Below are 23,579 nucleotides of genomic sequence, written 5' to 3'. Positions count from 1 at the left end.
TCTTCGGCAGCGGGTCCTTCACTCGCTCCGCGTCTTGGGCGGCATTTCAGCGGAGGGTCCTTCAGTGCCACAGAAGACCCGGAGTGAGTGAAGGACCCGCCGCCGAAGACCTGGATTGCCGCCGGGTATTCAGATTGGGCCCCACACTTCCTAAAGCCGGCCCTGTTTGCAGTAGTAACATGGGAGGTACTGTTGTCCACTGCAAAAACAGCGGTTGATCTGGGAACGTCACCCTCCACAAAACTGAGGGATTTCCGGCCATCAGCTTTCATAGAGGTCACAGGCTAGTCAGAGGGGGCAATGTGAAGTTTATCAACACTGGCTTTATGCTAATGAAAAGGTCTGGGACAGAGATTAGCCCTGACCTTTGTAGGTCCCCAAAATCATGGAGGTGGGAGTTGAGAAGCAGCTTAGTCAACCTCTGACAGAATCATTGCATCAGAATCCGGTTCCACCAGATTTATTTCAGCCCCATGTCATCAGCATCTGCCAAAGGACAAAGTCAGCTCATTTCATGCGGGAAATCCCCACAGACAGCAGGCCCAGAGGGTGTGTTTTCTCATTTGATTGGTTCCTCCATGTGTCTGTCAGAAAAGCCTAGTCTCTTATTGGTTAGCTAGGAAATGTAAATAACTGACTTTTGGGGGGAAACCTTTGACCCATCTCTCTGTCTCTGTCCCATGATATGCGGAGATTCAGGGCCCACCCCTCTTTCTATGTCTCTTGTTTAATTGGCGCAGAGTGTTGCTCGTCATGCCTTTCTCCTCTTCCATTGGTCACAAGGCAGTTAACACGTAGAACGGGCTCTGTGTTTGTGAGGATATAAGGAGTCGACCTGGCAACACTGCTTCTACCTTCCGGTCTGCCGCGGGAAGCCTCGACTTGGGGGAGTGGGTTATTAATAGTTACGAGCACGGCTGTAGTTGTTATGGTTATGCGTAATTATTCAAACGCTGCCTGGTGATTGGCTGGGATATCTAATTAATTATTAACGAGCCACTTGGCGGGCTTTTGAGGGAGTGCTACGCACAGGCCAGGCCGCAGGAGCCGGGGGGTGGGGCTATGCTGATGAGGCGGGTGCGGGAGGCCGGGGCAGCAGGGAAGATGGCGGCGGAGCGGAGCCGCTCGCCCATTGAGGGCTTCCCGGTACCGGCCTGTATGTTCGCGCCGGAGCCCAGCTCCCCCGGCGGGGCGGCCCAGTCAGCAGCCTCCGCCCGACCCCACCGCGCCGCCTTCGGCTCGGACTGCAGCGAGGACGGGGAGGTGCTCAACGGGGAGCCCGAGCTCGACCTCACCAGCAAGGTAGGCCCGGGCGAGGGAGGCGTTTGGCTGCAGGGGCCCTGCGGCCGCTTCTCTCCGCGGCTGGGGTGGGGGCGTGTCCCGGGCGGGGGAGCGGGAGGCCTGTGGGGTGGCCGGTGAGGGTAACTGCCGGTGTCCTCGAGCGCGGGGAGCTGGGCCGGTTCCGGCCCCCAGGCAGGGCGATGGGAGGGCAGCCGCTGCTGGGGGAGGCAGCTCCGCGCAACAGGTGTCCTGGACCTCACCGCTCCGAGCGCCCGGCGCGACCACTGGATGTGGCCCTGCGGAGGTTGTGAGCGGCCACTTGTTTTTGTTTACCGCCCATTGCTGCCCTTCCCGCTAAACTGGCGCCTGCTGGGATCTGTCACTGGGCAGCCCCAGGTGCTGATCCCCCTACTTCCTAATGCAGGGGTCGGCGACCTTTCAGAAGTGCTGGGCCCAGTCTCCATGTGGTCACTCTAATTTAAGGTTTCGCGTGCCAGTAATACATTTTAACGTTTTTAGACGGTCTCTTTCTATAAGTCTATAATACATAACTAAACTGTTGTTGTATGTAAAGTAAATAACGTTTTTTAAATGAAGCTTCTTAAACATTTTTAATTTAAATAAAATCCAGAGCCCCTGGCCCAGTGGCCAGGACCCGAGCAGTGTGAGTGCTACTGAAAATCAGCTCGCATGCTGCCTTCGGCACCTGTGCCATAGGTTGCCTACCCCTGTCATAATGTTTAAAAGCAGCTCAACTTCATAACCAGTCTCTCTCCAATACCGCTGTGCAGTGTGGGGAGGAGACCTATGGTGTAACTAACAAACATGTCGAAAATGACAGACAGAGATCTTTGAAAGAGCCCCCTTCCCACATAGAGCACAGTGTCAGTGCTTTATCTAGCGCTGTTAAGGAAATTGTCCCAGGCGGTGTGTTTAAACTGGGTGTCTGATCTTCCTTCTAGTTGGTGATGGTGAGTCCGACATCAGAACAGTATGACAGCCTGCTCCAGCAGATGTGGGAGAGAATGGATGAGGGATGTGGGGAGACCATCTATGTAATTGGACAAGGATCAGGTGAGTATAGCTTCCTTTTGAAGCAAGAGCAAACACTAACTTTACAAGAAAGTGCTAGTTCCTCTAATTTGATGCTTCAGAGGAAAGTAGAATTCCCTCCACCCCATTCCCCAATATAATACCACATGCAGGGCATGCCCTGCTGGTAACTATTCCTGGAAATGTAATTTGGTTACTGTTACTGTTTTATCTGGCATAACTATAAATATTATTGATAACCACTCTTATTTCCAAACACATTTTAAGGCATCTGAGCACAGTACTGGGTGATGGGAGCTCTGGAGTTACAATCTCAGTCTTGATACTTCCTTCATATTCTGAAGTGTCTGCTTTACCTCTGTCATTGCTTTTTTCCCATTTTGTAAATTGGGAATACTTCCCTACTTCACAGGGGTGTGTTAGAAGCACTTTAAATTTGACTATCAACTTTATCCAAAATAGTTGCTTCTGACTCCCTTTAATAACATATGCTGAAGGTTGTTTATAGTACATAAAGCAGTTCCCTTTTTGTTTCTAAATGTAGTGCCTTTAATGTCACCTGTCCTAGGTGTGGCAGCAGCCACCTGCCTCTGCATATTTGTGGTTTGCTGTTTTCACACCTGATCCTTAACATGGCTTTCATATATCTGCCCCTTGTTCGTTCATTCTCTTTTGCAAATCACATTTTTTAATGTTGTGCTAATGAAAAATACTGAATTTGACACCCTTAGAGCATGACTTTCTTTCATAGAAAGCACAGTTGGCTCATAGGTGTCACTAAGGCCAAGAGCATGGTGGGTTTCAAAACAGTTGGACATTTGACTCTGGATATTCTTAATATCCATGTACAAGTTTTTTTTTAAATATTTACTTAGTTTTGGAAGGGGTATATTTTAGTGCCTAAGCCAAGCCCCAAGCTATGGAACGATTAACAGGAAACCTTGCAAGAGGGCAGGTTGTCCCATAGCTGCTTACTGCAGATTTTCTTGCACCTCCTCTGAAGCATCTGGAAGAGGACACTGTCTCAAGACAACGGACTAGGTAGACCGCTAGTCTGATTCAGTGTTATCCCTGTACTGCAGGCATAGCAATTGAAATGAGTGTTCAGTCAAGCTTCCCATGTACATCAATCCAATCTATCTTCTGTATCCCTGATGCAGGGAATAACCACGCCAAGGGAGGGAAGTTCAGTTGGTCAGTTCAGTCCTTGTGCTTTCTGCTGAGACTGCCCATAAGGAGGATAATTTGTGACTTGTTTAGAGATAGGCACTTGCTTGCTAAGACCTGGATTAAGACTCCCCAAGAGGGAAATATGCATTTTTTTTATACAAACCTGGGATTGTATTGGAGCCAGTAACCTAGAGGACAAAGAGTTCACATCACAGCCACGATCCCCTAAACCCACATAGAGTCCTTTGAATTTCTTTAGTTTTAATAATTTAAAGAAAAACTAGATGTGATATCTAGTCAGTTTTACAAAACATGTTAATAGAGTTCTTTTCAAAAGTGCCCTCTGCTGCATCCCCTTGGTAACTTTTTTTAAATGCTTTCTCTCCCCTGTTGCAGTGTGAAAGAGTAATAGAGAAAATAAAGTATCTGGCTGTAGATGAGGAAACTGACTAATACCCAGAGTGCTGTTAAATGCACAAAGTAAGCAAACTGAGAAATATATGAAATTTTTTAAGCTAACCCTTCAGTGATTTTAGGTATTGCTTGTAACTCTAGTAGGTAAAGCAATTTCAGATAGTAGGATTTATTTATTGTTTTGCTGTTATTGATAATGACCCTCTAATTCCTTTGAGTCTTAAAATTAAGCCTAGTTTCCTTCAGGAATAGGCCATTCTTCCTGTGTTTTCATAGGTTGACTGGTCTTTCCCATGTGTGTAATCAATGATATAGGCAGTTTGTGTGAAGAGAGAATAAAATTAACATTTACTCCAGGCTGTTGGAAGTGTTGCTAATCTTTTATTCCCTTCCCCCTCACAACCTCTCATTAGATGGTACTGAATATGGTCTGAGTGAGGCAGATATGGAAGCATCCTATGCTACAGTGAAGAGCATGGCAGAGCAGCTTGAAGCAGATGTGATACTTCTGCGGGAGCACCAGGAGGCAGGGGGCAAGGTGCGCGACTACCTTGTTCGGAAACGTGTGGGTGACAACGACTTCCTGGAGGTCAGGTGAGGAGGCAGGGTTAGGCAGCAACACAGCCACATCTCTTTGATCTGAGCAAGTGGTGGTTTGAATTTGGGTGTTGTGTGAACCCAGAAAAGGCAGCTGTCTGAACACTCCTTGCAAGTTACATCTTTTTCCTCCTCTCTGTACAAGCAGTGCAGTGATCTTTACTTTGTACCCATGTTCTTGGCTCAAAAGTTTGTGTCTGAGTGACAGCCTCGGTTTTAGGCCCTCTCAGGCCTGGGAGCACTTCACGGATCTCTGCTGATCCATCAAGGAGTTATTTGGGGACTCCTTGATCCTGCAATTGCAGGGGATTCTGGGGCCCTTGCAAGGAGTGGACTCGTTTAAAATAAGTCAGACATTGGAATATGGAATCTTTTGCTTATCAGTCACCACTTCAGTTCCAGCCTAATGCTTAAGTGATCTCTTGATGGGTGTTTGATGCCTTATATAAAAATGACTTGGGAGTTTCAGTCCAGTTCCAGGTGGATTGGGTCTTCGCATCACTCATACTGCCACAATGGCCACCCTCATCAGCACCAATAAAGATGTTAATGTTAATACATAAATTCTCTGAAAGTGTCCCTCTAAATTGATTATGTTGTTGCTTGTACTGTGCAAAGTCTAAAAACAGATTTCAGGTTCCGGTGCTGTCACCAGCACCCATCGCTAGCTTGTATTAACATGAAAAACTTTTCCAAGGGAAGACCAGGCTGACATTTAGAACTCTTTTTTTTCCAGGTGTTTGATTACTTTATTCTCTCCCTGGTAGGGTAGCAGTGGTTGGCAATGTGGATGCAGGAAAGAGCACGTTGCTGGGTGTCCTGACGCATGGTGAGCTGGACAACGGCCGGGGCTTTGCCCGGCAAAAGCTCTTCCGCCACAAGCATGAGATCGAGTCAGGTCGTACCAGCAGTGTGGGCAATGACATCTTGGGCTTTGACAGTGAGGGCAATGTAGTGAACAAGCCAGACAGCCATGGTGGCAGCCTGGAGTGGACCAAAATCTGTGAGAAATCCACCAAGGTCATCACTTTCATTGACTTGGCTGGGCATGAGAAGTACCTGAAGACCACAGTCTTTGGCATGACTGGTCACCTACCAGATTTCTGCATGCTTATGGTAAGTGACAGAAAAGCAGTGCAATATGCCACTGTTCAAAGCTGTAATACCAGTACAGAGAAGTGGATGATTTTATTTGGGGCAGGAACTTTTTTTTTCTGTTTTGTACAGCACCTAGCACAGTGGATACCTGGTCCATGATGGGGTGGGATGGGGGTGTCCTAGGTACTGTGGTAATAGAAATAATAGCGTCATCAGGCAGAACAGAATTCCCGATCTGATGGCATGTCCAGGACTCCATGGCTGTGTCCCTGCTCTTGAGACATGCCGTGGGATCTTCAATAGCCATAAATAGTGAGGATATCTGTTTGTCGTTTGAAAGATTTCTGAACTTGGGAATACAATACTGTAAGCCCTGATTAGGAGCTGACTTTTCCTCACTGCTGTCTCTCCTCCTACTGATGTTTAAAATTCTTGTGTGTGAGGGGATGGAAAACTCAGAATTGCCTCCCTCCTCTGCCCTATTCTCCTCCCACCCCCACCACACACACCACTTCTACAATCAGATCATAGTCTACTGCAGGGGTTCTCAAACTTCATTGCACCGTGACCCCCTTCTGACAACAAATTACTACATGACCCTAGGAGCAGGGACTGAAGCCTAAGCCTGCCACCCTGGGTGATAGGGCCAAAGCCCAGTCTCTACCATCCCAGGTAGATAGGGGCGAAGCTGAAGCTCAACAGCTTCAGCCCCAGGCAGGGGGTCTGTAACCTGAGCCTTGCCGCCCAGGGCTGAAGCCCCTGGGCTTTGGCCCTAGTCCCCAACAAGTGTAAGCTAGTCCTAGAGACCCCGTTAAAACAGTCATGACCCCCACAGGGGTCCTGACCGCTGGTCTACTGCATACTCTGGCCAAACTATCCTATGTGATCCAGCTACCTGCAGTTGTATGACTTTTTGATGCAGGTTGGCAGCAATGCCGGGATTGTTGGGATGACCAAGGAGCACCTGGGCCTAGCGCTGGCACTCAATGTTCCAGTCTTTGTTGTGGTGACAAAAATCGACATGTGTCCTGCCAACATCCTGCAAGGTAAATGTGGATCTTTGCCAGCAACTGCTCCTCTGTCCTCAGAACACTCAGTATCCACTGGCTTGCCAGTGTCTCCTCAGCTGGGATGGTGAATCAGGTCTGACAGAAGTCACCTCATACTTAATATGGCTTAGGCTGTAGCTCAGATGCATTCTAGAAATTCTTTTTTCCCCCAAGACAGTCCCCTCACTTGTTACAGCTGTCACTTCCATTGTTTGGCTTGCTTAGTTGTGCAGCAATACAGTGTTTGCTGTGGGGTTTTGCCTAATTAGGCTATTGGTGTCAGGGTTAACTAAACTTTTGGCCCTTCTCTTGGTCTTCCTCGATGGCACCCACTAAATGATGGCCAGGATCCTGAACACTTTTTTTTTTTCTTTTTCCTTGGGCAGAGATTTCTCACCCCCACCCTTGACTGGGGATTTATGCTTGCTTTCACTTTGTACCTTACTGTGATTTCCCCAGCAGATCTGACTGGGGTCGAACACCTGTGGTTAACTTTTCTCCAGGGGCTACAACAGTGTACTCCAGTTACCAACCAGACTTCATAAAGCAAAATACATTTATTCTCAGGGTAAAATCATTACAGAGGAAACCATATTAACACAAGTTAATACAAACTTTTTTTTGAAACAGGGCCATCCCTACCCATACTGCAAAGTATGCAGCTTCATTGGGCACCAGGAAATCTTGGGGCACCAAATTTCCCACTGCCCTGCACAGCTGCATGCTGCTCCAGCCCCAGCCCCACCCCTGCTCTTGCTTGCTCTGCCTCAGCCCTGCCCCTACTCCCCTGAGCACTGCGGCGGGGCCCGGCCTGCATTCACCGCAGCAGGAAGTGCAGTGATCCGGCCCCAGCCATGCCACTAGTGAGTGCTGGGGGGTGGTCCCTCCCTCGCCCCAAGCCAGCCCTGCCCCTGCCTCAGAAGCCTGGGGCCAGCTCTGCCCCCTCTCCCTGCAGGGGGGGCTGCACAGGGTCCCAAATAGCTAGGGACAGCCCTGCTTTTAAAGCTTGGTAGAGGTCACTCATCACACTTATGGGGCCCTACACAGTAAACCAAAGTTCTTCCAGCCCTTCCATAAAGGTTAGGGGATCCCTTGGACAGAGAGTACTGTCCACTTGCTGAATCAAAAGAACTGTCAGTTTAAACTCAGCCTTTTTGTACCAAATGCCCGTTCTTTGATCCCTGGAAAACCCAGTTGGAACCAGTGTATATAAGCCTCCCCAGGGAGGAGTTGTATGATTCTCCTTAATCACTCACCCAGCTTCTAGTTCGTGGAGAGCTGTGGTAACCCTTGCTCTTGGAGCTGTATGCAATCCCTTGTGCACAGTGATATGTAAATCATTCATAAACTTAATATAATGGTCCCCCAAAGAGAGTGCAACTGCAGGCAGTCACACAGGCTCTCTGGGGAGAGGCAGCCAAGTGCTTTAGGCTGGAGTTGAGGGTTTCTTTCTCTTGGTATCTAAATTTGAAGGGGGAAAAGCCTGCAGTTGGGGTGTGGGGGATGGATATTAATTTGAAAGCACTTGCTCTGCTTCCTGCCTGAAGGTCAGAAGTGGCCTGCTTAGGCACTTCAGTGGTGTGCATCAAAACAGGGATGTGGGCTACCTCTTTTCCTGAATTCTGCACCTACTTTGATTTTGTTCCTTGCCCATAAGGGTTTGGCTCTACTTACTTGGAACAGTAATGTGTTTTGGGGCAGAAGTGCTGGAGAAGTTTTGAGAACCTGGAAGACTAGCAATCTGCCTGTTGCACAAATTCTGTCAAACATGCTTTCAGTAAACAGGACACTGAGCAGTATCTTTTATAAATCCTAGGAAATGAAGATGTAAAAGATGTTTGGCAAACTAATGAAAGCCCAGTCATAAAGCCAGTAACTGGGGAGGGAGGAGCATATTCGGTTTAGGGTAAGAGCAGAAGTTTTGAGGAGAATTTTTTTTTTTCAGAGCCCACTACTGTGCCAAGAGAAGGATGTAGATGTTTAATTTGAATAGAAGGTGGAAGATTTGGCCCCTTTACCTTGAGCTTTTTATGAGGAACAGATGATATGGTCAGATGTCAGTGTCTCCTTAACCAAAACACTAGCCTCCTACAGTTGCCTTTTCTTAATTACAGACTGGTTATGGTTATCTGATCAGATGACAATTGAGGGATATAAACTAATTGCCACTTAAGAAGTCCTTACAATCTCCCTTGCTTCCCCCCCACACTTAACTGTACAATGCTAGGTGATCTCCTACAGCATAGCTTTCATTAGTGCATTGGGTCTTGGCCACTGCTGGAAGCAAGATTCCAGACTAAAAAGGAACTGGCTCCATCATAGCAGGAGAAGAGGGAGGGCAGGATTCTGATCTGAAAGCCAAATCCTCTTCCTTGAAACCCTGACTCCTGCATGTCCCCCGTCTGGACCTCATTTTGCTCTTGGCTTTTGTGATAATCTCTGCTCCCCTCTTGCTTCTGAGGAATTGTGGTAATTAATACTCATAAGTAAGACTGTCCTGTCCTATCATGGCAAAATCAAGTCATAATTCAAACACTTTCTACTCCTGACCACTAATTAGCATTCAGCTCATCCTGGAAAACTAGGAAGGTTAAATCTTTTTTTTAATGATAGTTTAAAACTAGAGTGGATAAAGATCAATGACTTGTTCAGAGGGGGAGGGGGTCATATTTAAATTTTTTTTTAAATAAACCTGTTTTAAAATGACATCTGAATTTAAACAATATGCTGAATCTGTGAGCCTCTATCAAAAATTTAAGTTGAAGGCTGGAGATCAGGAGAAAAAACTAACTTTTTGATATAGTTTTATAAAACGTGGCACAACAGATCATGTTCCATATTAAGGGCTTGATCCTGTGGGGGATGCAGGGACTGTGCAAGACACTGGCAGAGTAGGGTGCCAACTTTCTAACTGCAAAAAACTGAACACCCTTGCTCTACCCCCTTCCCTAAGGCCCTGCCACCCACTCACTTTCACAAGGCTGGGGCAAGAGGTGGGGGATGGGGTGCAGGCTCTGAGGTGGGGCTGGGGATGAGGAGCTTGGGGTGCAGGACAGGGCTTTGAGGGGTTCAGAGTGCAGGAGCAGGCTCGGGGCTGGGGCAGGGGGTTGAAGTGCAGGCTCTGGGAAGGGAGTTGGGGTGCAGGAGGGAGTTCTGACCTGGGGAGGTAGTTGGGGTGCAGGCGCCAGCAGGGCGGTGCTTACTACTGGCGACTCCAGTCAGTGGGGCTTAAGCAGGTTCCCTGGCTCTGTGCAACTCCTGGAAGCAGTGGCATGTCCCTGCAGCTCCTAGGCAAAGGGGCCAGGGGCCTCTGCGTACTGCCCATGCCCACAGGTGCTGACTCCACAGTTCCCATTGGTTGGGACAGCAGCCAATGGGAGCTGCCATTGGTGCTCGGGCAGTGCATGGAGCCCACCAGGCTGCCCCTACACCTAAGAGCCGGATATGTTGGCCACTCCTGGGAGCCATACAGAGCCAGGACAGGCAGAGAGCCTTCCTTAGCCCCGCTGGTCCCCCGACCAGACTTGACAGCCCAATCAGCTGTGCTGGAGACTGCCAGGGTCCCTTTTAGACTGGGCGTTCTAGTTGAAAACCTGATTCCTGGCAACCCTGTGGCAGTCATCCCACCCATTGGACCTGGCCTCTGACTTCAGGAGACAGTAACATGTATCTCATCAGTAGGAATTCTAGTTTTGTGATTTTAAAGAATATAAATAAATCTAAATCCGTGTTTTTCCACAATTAAAACTATAATATAGGTATCAGTTGAACACTGTTTTATTGATATTTACAATTTTTAAGCAAGTTTGAAGCCTCTGTGCCAATCATAATAAAATTAATAGAATGGTCAGGTCACAGTGCATTTCTTTAGTGGTGTTGATGGCCCTGCTGTTTCAGCCTCTTGTTTCTTAGCTTCTTTTCATTCAGTTTGGCACTTTCCATCTGTTCTACCATTGTCTGTCTGCCTTCAAACATAATCTGCACCCTTATTGCGTACAGAATAGCACCTTCCTATCAATGTGAAATTTGTCCTTCTTAGACTCAGTGACATGGGTGTTTTAGAGGTGATTTTTAAAGTTTTCAGCATCTTTTCATAACTTTAATTACCTATGGAGGCTGAAGTGAGATGCACTGAAACATGAACCTCTATGCCAGGGGTAGACAACCTATAGCACATGTGCCAAAGGCAGTATGTGAGCTGATTTTTTCAGTGGCACTCACACTGCCTGGGTCCTGGCCACTGGTCTGGGGGGCTCTGCATTTTAATTTAATTTTAAATGAAGCTTCTTAAACATTTTAACCTTATTTACTTTTCATATAACAATAGTTTAGTTATATATTATAGGCTTATAGAAAGAGACCTTCTAAAAATGTTAAAATGTATTACCGGCACGCAGAACCTTAAATTAGAGTGAATAAATGAAGACTTGGCACGCCACTTCTGAAACGTTGCTGACCTCTGTTCTATGCTGTTGAGTAACCTCTATACACCAGAAGCAGTTTATTGGAGTATGTAAATTTAAAAGCACATTCAAAAATCAGCCACAGAGAAGGAGGTTGCAAGCACTGAATAAGTGATATGGGTACTTTAAGTAAAATGTAGTTAACGTTTTTATTTTTTCACCAAATGTAAAAACAAAGATTATCTGTAAAAACACACACTCTGCATTTTTTTCCATGGAAAACTGATTTCTAAGGTCCCTGTGTGATGGGATCCCTTGGGTACAACCTGGAACTTGGGTACCGCTCTGTCCCCTTAAGTTTTCAGCCTGGGCTGTCTCTCCCAATGCTTTGCTAGTGACAAGCAGCAAACCCTTCCAGGCACTATTATCACTCAGTATAACAGCATGGGGAGCCCTACACCTAGCTAAATTGCATGAATGTTACCTGAGCCACTCACGAATCAGACCGAGAAAGGTACCAGCAAATCTCCCAAGCCCCCAGCCTTGTGCCCAGAACTGTACCATCTTGTCCTAGTCAGAAGCCTGACCCATGTATGTTTATTATCCAGCCTGCTGCTCCCTTGATGTGGAGAGGACACTCACTGGCCTTTGTAAACTGAGCTGAGGTTTTCCAAGCACTTCAACCAAAACACACTGTTCTAGGTAAAATATAAAGCACATTTATTAACTACAGAAAGGTAGATTTTTAGTGATTATAGGTGGTAGGCACAAAAAGTTAGAGATAGTTACCAAACAAAAATGGTAAGTGCACCATCTAAATTTTAAACCTTATTAGACTAGGCAGTATTTGGATCAAGCAGTTTTCTCACCCCACTAGATGTTACAGTTCTTTATACATAGGCTTCCCCTTTAAGCCTGGGACCAGTCTCCTCAGTTAAAGACTGTTTTCCCAGCATTTGTATTGCTTCCAGCATAGGTGGGGGAGGAAAAAGTAAAAGAATGATGCCACTAGTCCCTGTTTTAGATCAGTAGCAACCATAAAGCAAAATCTCACAACTTCATGTACGTGATATACATAGTTTGATAGAACAATGGGTTTCAGCGGACTATTATCTTTCATATGGTATCTTACGTGGCATTCTTTGTATGAAATATATCATCATTGTATGATGGGTGAATATGGGAGTTCTAGGGTACTGCTTTGAGGTACTGAGTGCCATACCCTGCTCTTCAGGATCATCTGCTAAGCCTACCTATGTGGCCTCATGTTTAGGGCCTAACCAAATTCATGGTCCATTTTGGTCAATTCCATGGTCATAGGATTTTAAAAATAATAAATTTCATGATTTCAGATATTTAAATCTGAAATTTCAGTGTTGTAACTGTAGGGGTCCTGACCCAACTCTGAAGTAAGGGTGGCTTGGTATGGTATTGCCACCTTTACTTCAGCACTGCTTTTGGCAGGGCGCTGCCTTCAGAGCTGGATGCCTGGCCAGCAACTGCAGCTCTCCGGCCACCCTGCTCCGAAGGCAGAGCCAAAATAAGGGTGGCAATACTGTGACCCTCCTACAATAACCTTGCAACTCCCCTTCTCCATTACCCTCTTTTGGGTTGGGACCCCCAGTTTGAGAAACGCTGGTCTCCCCTGTGAAATCTGTATAGTATAGTGTAAAAGCACACAAGACCAGATTTCATTGGGGGATGGGGGCAGGGGGCAGCATATCTCATAGTCTATGATGCATTTTTCATGGCCCTGAATTTGATAGGGCCCTACTCATACTCCTGTTTTATAACTTTTGGCCTGATCTCTAATTGGCTTAGTTCTCAAATTATGAATATTTGACAACACTCACCATGCAAACTTACTCTCCAGCTCATGGGAGAACACTGATCTGCCCAGTATCTGCCTGTCCTTGCTTCCGGGTGGTTCTGGATACTTCAAGTTAATGGCCTCGCTCTGTCTCCTTGCATGTGTACGTGGACAGATACAAACAGAAATCCATTAACTTCTCAACTGCCTCCCTCTCTCTCTAAACAAGTAAAATACTGCCACGCAAAAGGCATGTGGGTTACATGAACAGAAGTCTTGGATTGTTGTTAGTTCTTTCGTTTTTCTCTGGGTAGGAGAGGGCGGGTGAGTTATGTAACACGGCAGAAGGAACAGTGTGCACAACCAGAAAGGAGCAACAGTGGTGTCTAAGCAGGATACTGTGAAGAAGTGCAACTTCTAGTGTTGACTTCAACACCTGGGAACTGAAAAATAATCTGCCATGGCTGCAGGTCATAAAACCATATCTGGGAATATTTTCAAGAAGTTCCTGTACCCCTGGGTACAAAAGGCATGTGCCAAATACAGTGAATAATTCAAAAAAGAGATGCAAGGCCTGGCTGTCAGAATGAAACGACATTATGAAAAATGCTTTGCAGAAGGTAATGACTTTGAAGATGATGATGTGGACATATCTGAACAATCTGGATCAACTGGTTAGTAAACTTAAGTTTGCATCTTTCTTATGCACTGCTTGCCATGTCTTAATGAACTAGTGAATAACTTAAATTATCATAAATTTGTGTTTTGGGTGGATTACTTATGAATTTCAAAATGTATTCAAAATATAATTGGTATGTTTGTGGGAGTATTTATCAATTACACTTTTACTGTCACTGCTGGACTTCTGAAATTCTTTATTGCTTAGTATAATCAAACATCCTAAGTGACGACTTTCTGTTTAAAGTGTGATTGGGCACTTATGAATTCTAGCACTTAAACATTTTTTTTAAATCTGTTTGGTATGTTGTTTAAAGATTTAGATAATCCTTGGATTTATTTTCTCTCTAAAACTGGGTTTAAAATAAATTGTCATGTAAACAGTGGTACAAATAGTAGTAGGCAGAATCTTTCATTTACATTTTTTTTAAACAGCAGTGCACTCAGTAGTAATCAGTGAGTGACTTTTTGTTTGTTTGTTTTTTTGTTTGTTTCAGGGGCCAGTTTAGGTATAAGGGATTATGAATATCCATCTGCAATGTCTACAACTTCAGAGTCACCTGCTGGTACCACCAGCAGTGCTGCAACTAAACATGTCAGACAGTAAATTAACTGTGTTAAAAAATGCATGGAAGAGTTCATCAGCAGGACCAGCAAATTCCAGCAAGATGAAACAACTCCATAGATTAAAGGATTGGTTGGTTCATTATGGAACAAATTCTTCATTTCAGCTTGTTCAAAGCAAACACTTCATTGGACATAGTTCAGTCATTATGACCAGGCTGCACTCCACCTGGCAGGGCAGACACTGTTGAAAGGTGGCTGGATACAGTATATGAGAAGGAAATCTGAAGAGTGTGCAAAAAAACATTGACAGGGAAACTTGCTAATGTGAGTCTTGGGAGGAGCAATGTATGCAATGATCCAGTAATTTGTTCTTGTGTGACAGACAACAACCCCATCTTATGTTATTTTACAGAAATTGACACATCAGGAAATACCTGATACAGCAGAATACTTAAAGTAGAAGTAAAGGCTATAACAAACTGAACAAAAATTAAACAATTGAGCACATAGCTTCGTTGCAGACAATGCTGTAAATGTAGCAAAGATGAGAAGTCTAGAAGAAGATAATGAAGGGAACCTAAAACATAACATACGGGTGTGCAATGCTCCTTGATTGCGTCTTTTAGCAAAGATTTAAGTACAACTTTTGGAATAAAGGAAAACGTTTTTGACATTGCGGAATACTTCATAACAATCACTGTGCTTCAGCTTCACTGAACAAAGCAGGGGGATCCAAACTAATTCTCCCCCAAGATGTGTGATGGAATTCAGTGGTTGACTGTTTTGAGCTATTTTTTAAGAATTGGCCTCTTCTGATGACAATTTTGTGAAGAAAATCATAACACAATAGATGGAACTCTCACAACCAGCGTAGTCAACACTGGACTAAAGAGAACTGTAGAATATATGCTGACAATACTGAAACCTATTTCCATAGCCTTGAGCAAACTGCAGAAAGATTGCAGCTGTATTGCTGATGCTGTTGAAATTTGGAAAGAATGTCAAGAAACATTGAAGGAAAGAAATACCCAGCAACAAAGTTAAATTTTAGGCAGTAAAGAAGTGGATGGATCAAGCACCTACTCCACCTCTTTCTTGCAATATTCTCAGTCCAAAGTTCCAGGACAGATGCCCAATTGCTGAAGATGCTGCTATGATTTGGGCATCCAATAATCACCTGTCAATCATGCCAACCATAATAAATTTCACAGCTAGAGGTGAACCATTCCATCAGTACATGTTGGATGATCTTTAAAAGAGTCCCACCACTGAATTTGTGGAAGTCTCTAGTTAAGCACCAGGAACCAGTGAGTGTGTTTGAAGTGCTAAACCAGCTTTTGACACTAGTAGCCTCTTCTGCAGGCAAGAATGAATTAATTAGTCAAAATGAAGAAAATATTCTAAGTTGAGAAGTCAATTGGAAGTTGAAACAGCAGGAAAACTTGTCTTTCTCTTCCAGTCTATGAATAAAAATGAGGAGGGAGGGAATGAGATCTAGCTTTAAAAGTCTGAAGTACAGAGTAAATACCTTAGGAGACTTACTTATTTTCAAAAGACTTAATGTGAGTAGAAACTTAAGCTCCAGTCACTTTCACTTATGCATATTTGAAAAATTTCACAGGCTGACTTGAAATCATTTTAGTTCACAGGCTACAGTTAATCCCTCTGTTCCTTTTAATAAATCACTTGGTTGTAAATGTGAAACATCTTTTAAGTTCATATATCCAAAACATTTACCTTTTATTGTTTAATACAAATAAATTTTGATATGCTGTTTTGTGTTTTAATTCATTCCAGTTGCCATCCTGATGCAGCTTGACACAAATCATGAGCTAAAGTTAATTTTGGAGTAAATAAGCAATATATTACTGACTTTTTTTCCTAACATATTGAAAATGTGCAGTTAAGAAGAATCTGAAAACTACTGAGCTATATAATTGCTTGAATAAGTGTATATAGTTATAGTCTATCTTCCTGTGTCGCAAAAAGGTGTACCCAATCTAGTATAACGGGTCTATTTAGTTGTAAATCAACATGTTCTAATGTAAATCTGATTAGTTGATATAAAACAATGAGCAGTCATCTTTTATTAGAAGATAACTGATGTACAAACGGAAAGATTGATTGAAATCTAATTTAAGTGGTGGTGTTCCATATAGTGATTTAAATCGCCTCAGATTAAATTAATCCACTCCCATTTAAAACAGACCTTTAGTAAGCAACCTTAAAACTTAGTCTCCACTTCAATAGATGCATATAGAGGCAAATTCATACTTTTTTGGAACAGTTTTGGCTCAGCAGCAGGCTGGCTGTTATGGGAGATGTGACCATCAAGTCAATTTTTTTGCAAATGTGCCTATCTATCTCAAGAAATCTGACCAAGGCAATTTTTAAAGAGGGGAGATGCTGTCCTAACTATGTTCATTTCACCCTTTAAGAAACTCTGAAGCTGTTACAGCGACTTCTGAAGTCCCCAGGGTGCAGGAAGATCCCGGTGCTGGTTCAGAGCAAAGATGATGTCATTGTAACAGCCTCCAACTTCAGCTCAGAGAGGTAACAGCAGTGGAGAGTGTGGTCTGTATTAGTCCTGTTTGGGGGTGGAGTGTGTCTGGGAGCAAAATCCCCACAGCTTAGGTGTACTAACGTTTCATCTGCTGCATAATAGATCGGCTCCGTAAAGGAAACACTCAGACTGATCATCCGTGTATTCCTCTCTCAGATAGAAATGTGGGGTTTGTGCTGAGCTATCCACATAAGATGAAAGCACAGTGCCCAGACCTCAGTGCAGGAATCTAAAGCCCCTTTTCTGAATCTCAGAAGGAAGTTTAGATGCAGTACTGCAGAATTTCAAATATGAGGTGTTCTGCAGCTAACCTTGCCTGCCAAGCTTTCCCCTGCCACTGCTGAGTATTTATCTCAGTCCCAGATGTTGATGTCTCCCTGAACTTTGAATCAAGGTGAGGAGACTAACTTATTCCATCTGTTGTCTGTCTCCCTCACAGGATGTGCCCAATTTTCCAGATTTCCAATGTCACTGGTGAGAATCTGGAGTTGCTTAAGATGTTTCTCAATCTCCTGTCTCCCCGAACAAGTTACAGGGAGGAAGAGCCAGCAGAGTTTCAGATAGACGACACTTACTCTGTACCGGTAAGGGGGCTGGTGCTGGGAACGGCTCTCTGCTACCTTTGAGATTGGACCAGGGGTGGGGAGGTGGGCCTGCTGGAAGGGGGAATTCCAGTACTGCTCTAACAGCATAGTTGAGTGACTCCAGTTACCGGTGGTTCTCTCTCTTGTGCAGGGTGTGGGAACAGTTGTGTCTGGGACAACCTTGAGAGGCCTGATCAAGCTAAATGACACTTTGCTTCTGGGTCCAGACCCCTTGGGCAACTTCCTGACCATTGCTGTCAAGTCCATCCACCGCAAACGCATGCCTGTGAAGGAGGTGCGGGGTGGCCAGACTGCCTCCTTTGCTCTGAAAAAGGTGAGTGTGAGTGTGGTGGGGTCTGCCTAGTTCCTGATATCGAGAGCCTTGCTTCTTCAGGATACTTTCCAATCCTGGTTAAAATGAGACTGCTTCCACCAATGCTCGAGGGCAGGGGGAGATTTCATCTACCACCACCATAAAGTCCCATACAAATTTAATGGCTCATATTCCACACCCCACTCCCTTTTCAAGAGTTGTCACCAGTCTAATAATTCTGTGCCCTTGTCCTGAGCTGTGTTTTTACCAGACAGTCTAAAATAGTAGGTGTGGCTTGAAGGAGATCGCTCATTAAATACAAGTGTTGCCAGGGATCACTCTTGTCAGAACTGAGCTTAATGTCCTAGGCCTGGTCTATACGTAGTGTTTGCACCAATTTACCTTTCAGCTAGGAGTCTGACTTTTTAGGGTTTGGGTTTTTTTTGTTTTTTTTTTTTTAATCAAAAAACTTATGTTAGTACAAGCCTTAGTATAGGGATAATGGTGCCTCATACCAGAATAACTGCATCCATACTAGTGGTGTTGCACTGGTTTCAAACCGATATAGTAAAAACTATGTAAACAAGCCTTTAGCATAGTGCTAGTGGGCAATGTGCAGTTGGAAGGAGTGTCTTTCTGAATGACAGGTAAAAAGGATGCCTATGGCACTCTTAGCAAGTGTAGCTCTATTAACCCCAGTGTCCTGCCCAAAATTCAATTTTGGGTAATCACATCCTTCTATCTACAACTTCTTCAAAAGTTTCACCTGCAATCATTCTTTGGAACCCCTGCATAGCATTGTTGTATGCTGCTGAACAGCTGTCACACTGCATCCCAGAGGTGGCTGCATTTCAGTGGGTGTGAGTAATCATTGATCTGTAAAATTCCTTGCGATCCCTCTGGATGAAAGGAGTGAAAGAAATGAACTTATTCTTTGTAGTAAGCATGATTCGTAATTCTCTTTTTATCTTTTTTCCTGTCTCCTCCCTAGATCAAGCGTTCCTCCATCCGGAAAGGCATGGTGATGGTGTCCTCCCGTCTGAATCCACAAGCATCCTGGGAATTTGAAGCAGAGATTCTGGTGCTGCATCATCCCACCACCATCAGCCCACGCTATCAGGCCATGGGTAGGTGTAGCAGCTTTCCCTGACCCTTAGATCCCAGTTGCACAGCTCACAGTTACAGACTTCTGCTTTAGCCTGAGGCTGCTTAATCCACCCATGATTTCTGCTTTATCCAGGATGTAGGGCATAGTTCCTTGTATTAATTTCCTCAATTCCATTATGGGTGAGAGAGCAGATCTAGAAGAGCAAGGATTGCTGCTGGTAAGAACCAGTGTGCTTGGAAAGAGGAAAGCCTACACAGTGGCTACCAGGAGTCAGCATTGTCTGTAGCTTAATGGTTCTCCTGCTTCATCATTTGCACAACAAACTCTGCCTGAGACACAGAGGGCAAAGAAAAACCCACAGCTGGCCCATGCCAGTCAACTCTGGCTCTTGGAGCTCGGGCTGAGGAGCTGTTCCCTTGCTGTGTAGACTTTTAGGCTTGGGCTGGCTCTGGGATCCTCTCATCCCACATGGTCCCAAATCCTGGGCTCCAGCTCAAGCCTGGAAGTCTACACAGCGATGGAACAGCCCTGCAAGTCTGAGCTGACTGGCATGGGCCTGCTGTGGGTTTTTCTTGTCTGTGTAGACATACTCTGTTCTTCTCAATACCACTGTCCCCTGCTGCTTGGTTCTTACTGTTTCATTGTGTGGGTCACTAGGAAAGCCAGCGCAGAACAGTTTGAGACCCTCTGCAATATCCAATACTTAGATTTGTTTGCTGCTCAGCAAACAAATGTATCTGTAGCGTCAACTTCGCACTGATTAGAAGACAATAGGTTTTTTCATTCTGAACTCAAATGTGCTGTGGGTAGATTAGCAGTAATGACCTTGGACTCTAATCTGAGGCTTGTTCCACTAGTGGCATTTGCTACTTTGAGAGCCTCTGGTACGTTATCATTTACAGTGCATTGTGGCAGTATCCGCCAGACAGCCACTATCCTCAGCATGGACAAGGACTGCCTACGGACGGGGGACAAAGCTACAGTGCACTTCCGCTTCATCAAGACCCCTGAATACTTGCATATAGACCAGCGGCTGGTCTTTCGTGAGGGTCGTACCAAAGCAGTGGGTACTATCACCAAGGTAAAGGCTGAGGAGCCATACCCTTGCCATTTTGCTTTCCCAGTAAATCTTTACTCCTACAATGAGGAGACAAGTAGGGGAATCGGGGAATTGGGAGGATATAGTTTCACTATCTTAGTTGCCAATTTCAAGCAAAACTCAGGCTACTGGCAACCAGCAGGTATTGCAGTCTAATGGCCATCTGGCCTATGTGAAACTGACTGGGTGGGGAGGCTGGGGTTGTCTTTGTCTTCCAGAGACAGGTGTCCCCTAACATGAAAGACTGGCTGTGCCATAGAGACTGAACACCCCTCTCAGCCCTACATAGCATCTTCGGGGCAGCTCTGAGGCACGTTGATGGGCCAGTGTGGGCAACTGTGGGCTGACGCTTGCTATACAGTTCACTTTATGACTAGTGGAAGTAATTCTCTAAGCACTCCTCACTTTCAAGAAACCCTGAAGTTTTGAACCTTGCTTGGCTGGCCCTGGCATTTTAATGCTGTGTATTCTTCCATCTGTACCCGGCAGTTACTCCAGACCACCAACAACTCTCCAATGAACTCCAAGCCCCAGCAGATCAAGATGCAGTCAACAAAAAAGGGACCTCTTACGAAACGAGAGGATGGTGTGCCCCAGAGTGGGACAGCAGCCGGGGGAGCCCTGGTGGGGGATGATGCCACCTCATCAGGAACAACACCAGCAGTACCTTCTAGCGCTCTGCAAGCACAGGTTAGCAAAAGACATCTAAGTATCTTCTGACTAATCACATTCTCCTTCCTGCCAGCTGATTGTCTCAGCCCCATAAAACATATCTATTATTCCCCCTTCTTGGGACTGTTCACTTGGCAATGACAAATTATATGGGTACAGCCAGCAGTACCCCAGCAAGGAACTAGATTCCCTGATAACTGAGAAAATCCTGACAGCTGATTGATGGCAGCTTGTCCTCTCAATAGAACATTTGTATTCAGGCAGTGCCTAGGAGCCCTTGTTGTAGGCCAGAGCCCCATTGTGCAGGGTGCTGTGCAAACACATAGCACCTGCCACAATGAGCTCACAGCTCAAGTAAGGGCATTAGGCCAGCTGTCACTTCCCTTTGGTCAAATCACACTTAGACCACTGAGCCTGGCTTGGAAAGAGACAGCATTCTTTCCTTCAGTTCATGTCTCTGTATGCCTTTCTGTCTCCTCTTCGCTGCGGTGTCACTGTGGATAAAGGGCTGCAGTCCCAGCCTCTTACGCTTGCTCTGTATTTTTGCCGTCCCTTGGGTGTTTGGGTGGCTGTGCTCTTGCTCATCTCTGCTTCTCTCTTCCTGCTGCTTTCCTCAGACTGCACTGGATGAAGAGCCCCACAACCGAGAGGGCAATAAGGTATTTTTGCACCCTGACAGCTGATTTGAGATAAGTGGGCTTGCTGGCCTGAGTCTGGGAACGGAATCATATCAGCAAAATAATCATGGAGGCTTTCTGCTTCCATCACCCACAATATGGAAACCCAGGCCCTGGATTTCTGAGATTCTGAGCACCTTCAGCTGCCATTGACTTTATAGGAGTTGAGTGTTCAGAGCTTCTGTAAATTGGGTCCCCAGAAGACAAGAACTAAAGTTTACCAGCTTCTGCTTGTCTCCTTGCTACCTGCAATAGTAGGAAACTGATCATGTGAGAGGTGCTCCTGATGCCCTAGCTGTGAGAATGCAGGTAGAACACTTGCCTCAGTTCTGTTTGTCACTTTGATTTTTTGGGGTCATCGCAAACTAAAATTCCCCTTCTTGTTTTCCAGCCGAAGGTTGGAGGAGGGGGCCGGCGACGTGGGGGCCAGCGCCATAAAGTGAAGTCTCAGGGGGCTTGTGTGACTCCCGCCAGTGGCTGCTGAATATCTTTTTTCCCCACCCTCTGAGGAATTCTCCCCCTCCCTCCATTTCTTAGCCAGGACATCCAGAGCAGCTTAAACCAAAACCCATCCAGCTGATCTGCTACAGAAGAACCTTCCCTCACAAGGAATGACAGAGGGATTGTAACTTATAATAACTAATGAAGGTGACAAGACACGCAGAACTGATCAACTGACACCTTCCTCCTCCCTCTACCCCAACACACTTTTGTACAACCTGGGCTTTTAGTCTTTATTATATTATGTGTGCATGAAGATGAGAGGAAAATCCAGATATATTGGAGGAGAGCCATTTGGCTGCTTCCCTTTCCCCATCTGGTCCTGTCTGTTTAACCTTCTAATGCCAGGGGATTATGGGACAGTGTAGAAGACCTGAAATTCCAGGGTTAAAATGTGCTGGATGGTGGGTGGTTGTAGGAGGCAGCAATTCCTCACTGTCTCTGGTAAGGTGCCAAATGAGTTCTGGACTCTCCCTGTCTTAAACTGTTTTTTAAATGGGTTAATTTTAATGTGGCAGTGACTGCAATTTGGAGGGGGATGCAGAAAACTGAACAGATGGACCTTAAAGAGGAAGGTGAATTCAAGATAGATCCTTGACCTTCAGTAGGTATGTTTAAATTTTTTTCTTAATACTTCTCCTTCTCCTCCCTAAATATAAGGCCAATAGCTGTTACAACTTTAATCAGAGGTGAGATTAAGTACAGAGGTTACTTACCCATCTCATCCTCCTTCCTCTTCTAACCTCTGTTCAATGCATGCTGGAACAACTCTTACCCACCCCCTCAAGGACTGGCAGCAGAGTGACATAATGAGTGTTTCCAGACTGCTCTAAGGTGCAGGAACACTGTGTGGCCTGTGACCAGCATAAGTCTCCCTTGTGACTAGACAATGATCACAAGTGGAATAGCCCTTTCGGGCCTGGAGACTGAAAACAAATGCCACCCTTATTTGACTTTGCCTGCTCCAAGTGCTCCCTTCTCTCCTGGAACTCGCAGGCCAAGCTTTGCCATGGCAGTGGTAACATTGGTCAGTCCCACTCTTTGCAGAAGGGGGAAGTGATTAGTTGATACCAACCTTAGGGAAGCACTTTCAGCCTGGGGAGCCCATGGAGATTTTATCTTTTTGTTTTTGTTTTGTTTTGTTTTTTTAAATAAAGTTCTAGCTTCTTGGACAGGCCCTCCAGGACACTTTCTGAAGTGACTTATGAGTATCACATCCTTTTACCTCAGGCTTCGTAGCTGGTCACCTCCCAACTTCTTGTTCTGTCCTCTCCCATCCCTGCGTCTTCAAAAGATGAGCTCCCTAGAGGATAATGCTTATCCTCCACTGACTAGTGGGATGCTTAATATCTTGAGGGAGGAGGCAGAGCTATCACTCACTCCATTCTGAGCAGAGAGTCACTGTCTGTTGTTTCAGAGAGCCTCCACCTTGGGAAGCTGTTAATTAGAGAGGCAAAGCCTAAAGCCATCTGAGGGCAAACCGAATGGAGGGGGAAGATAGAGCATAGTGTAAAAGCTGGCTCAATATTTCGGTAACAATAGTCTTTCCTGAGCCAGTTGCCTAACTGCCAGAGTGCTCTAGGGAGAAATCCTAAGTAGCTACACTATTAATGGCACCCCAATTGTGAAGGAGTGTGAAGTATTGCTAGCAAAATATGGGGGCCTGCTTCATTCATTTCCAGGCCCTCTAGTAGCATTAAAACTGCATCTGATTTCACTGCTCTTTAGGGAGGCAGAGAACTCTAGGTGTTCATTCCTGAGCCTGTTTTCCTCTTTCTTCATTCCTTGTGCCCCAACTGAAAGAGGGAAGTCTAGGGCCTGAAGAGGATTTACATAAATTCATGCTAAGGAGGTGATGTGATCTCCTTTTTGTTGTGACCAGCATACAAAGATCACTGAGACTGGTGTGATGTATAAAATAAAAAGTTTGTTCTAAGTTAAA

The 23,579-nt window shown here is 45.3% G+C and overlaps 1 protein-coding gene across 2 annotated transcripts; it reads left to right on the top strand.

The window, feature by feature from the left end:
- The first annotated feature begins 843 nt into the window (after window positions 1-843).
- GTPBP1 (GTP binding protein 1) lies at window positions 844-23,579 on the top strand. 2 transcript variants are annotated; one of them, XM_050917124.1, is made up of 12 exons: window positions 844-1,302; window positions 2,244-2,355; window positions 4,332-4,512; window positions 5,283-5,631; window positions 6,536-6,659; window positions 16,559-16,673; window positions 17,123-17,267; window positions 17,419-17,601; window positions 18,572-18,707; window positions 19,591-19,769; window positions 20,277-20,477; window positions 21,528-23,579. In XM_050917124.1, the coding sequence occupies exons 1-12, from the start codon at window positions 1,063-1,065 to the stop codon at window positions 21,618-21,620; spliced, it is 2,058 nt and encodes a 685-aa protein (XP_050773081.1). In that variant the 5' UTR covers window positions 844-1,062; the 3' UTR covers window positions 21,621-23,579. The 2 variants fall into 2 exon arrangements, with proteins under 2 accessions (XP_050773081.1, XP_050773090.1); XM_050917133.1 differs by lacking the exon at window positions 21,528-23,579 and adding an exon at window positions 21,077-21,503.

This window comes from Gopherus flavomarginatus, chromosome 1, assembly GCF_025201925.1.
Source record: "Gopherus flavomarginatus isolate rGopFla2 chromosome 1, rGopFla2.mat.asm, whole genome shotgun sequence".
NCBI classification, from domain to species: domain Eukaryota; kingdom Metazoa; phylum Chordata; order Testudines; family Testudinidae; genus Gopherus; species Gopherus flavomarginatus.
This window is presented reverse-complemented; position numbering and strand designations above follow the sequence as displayed.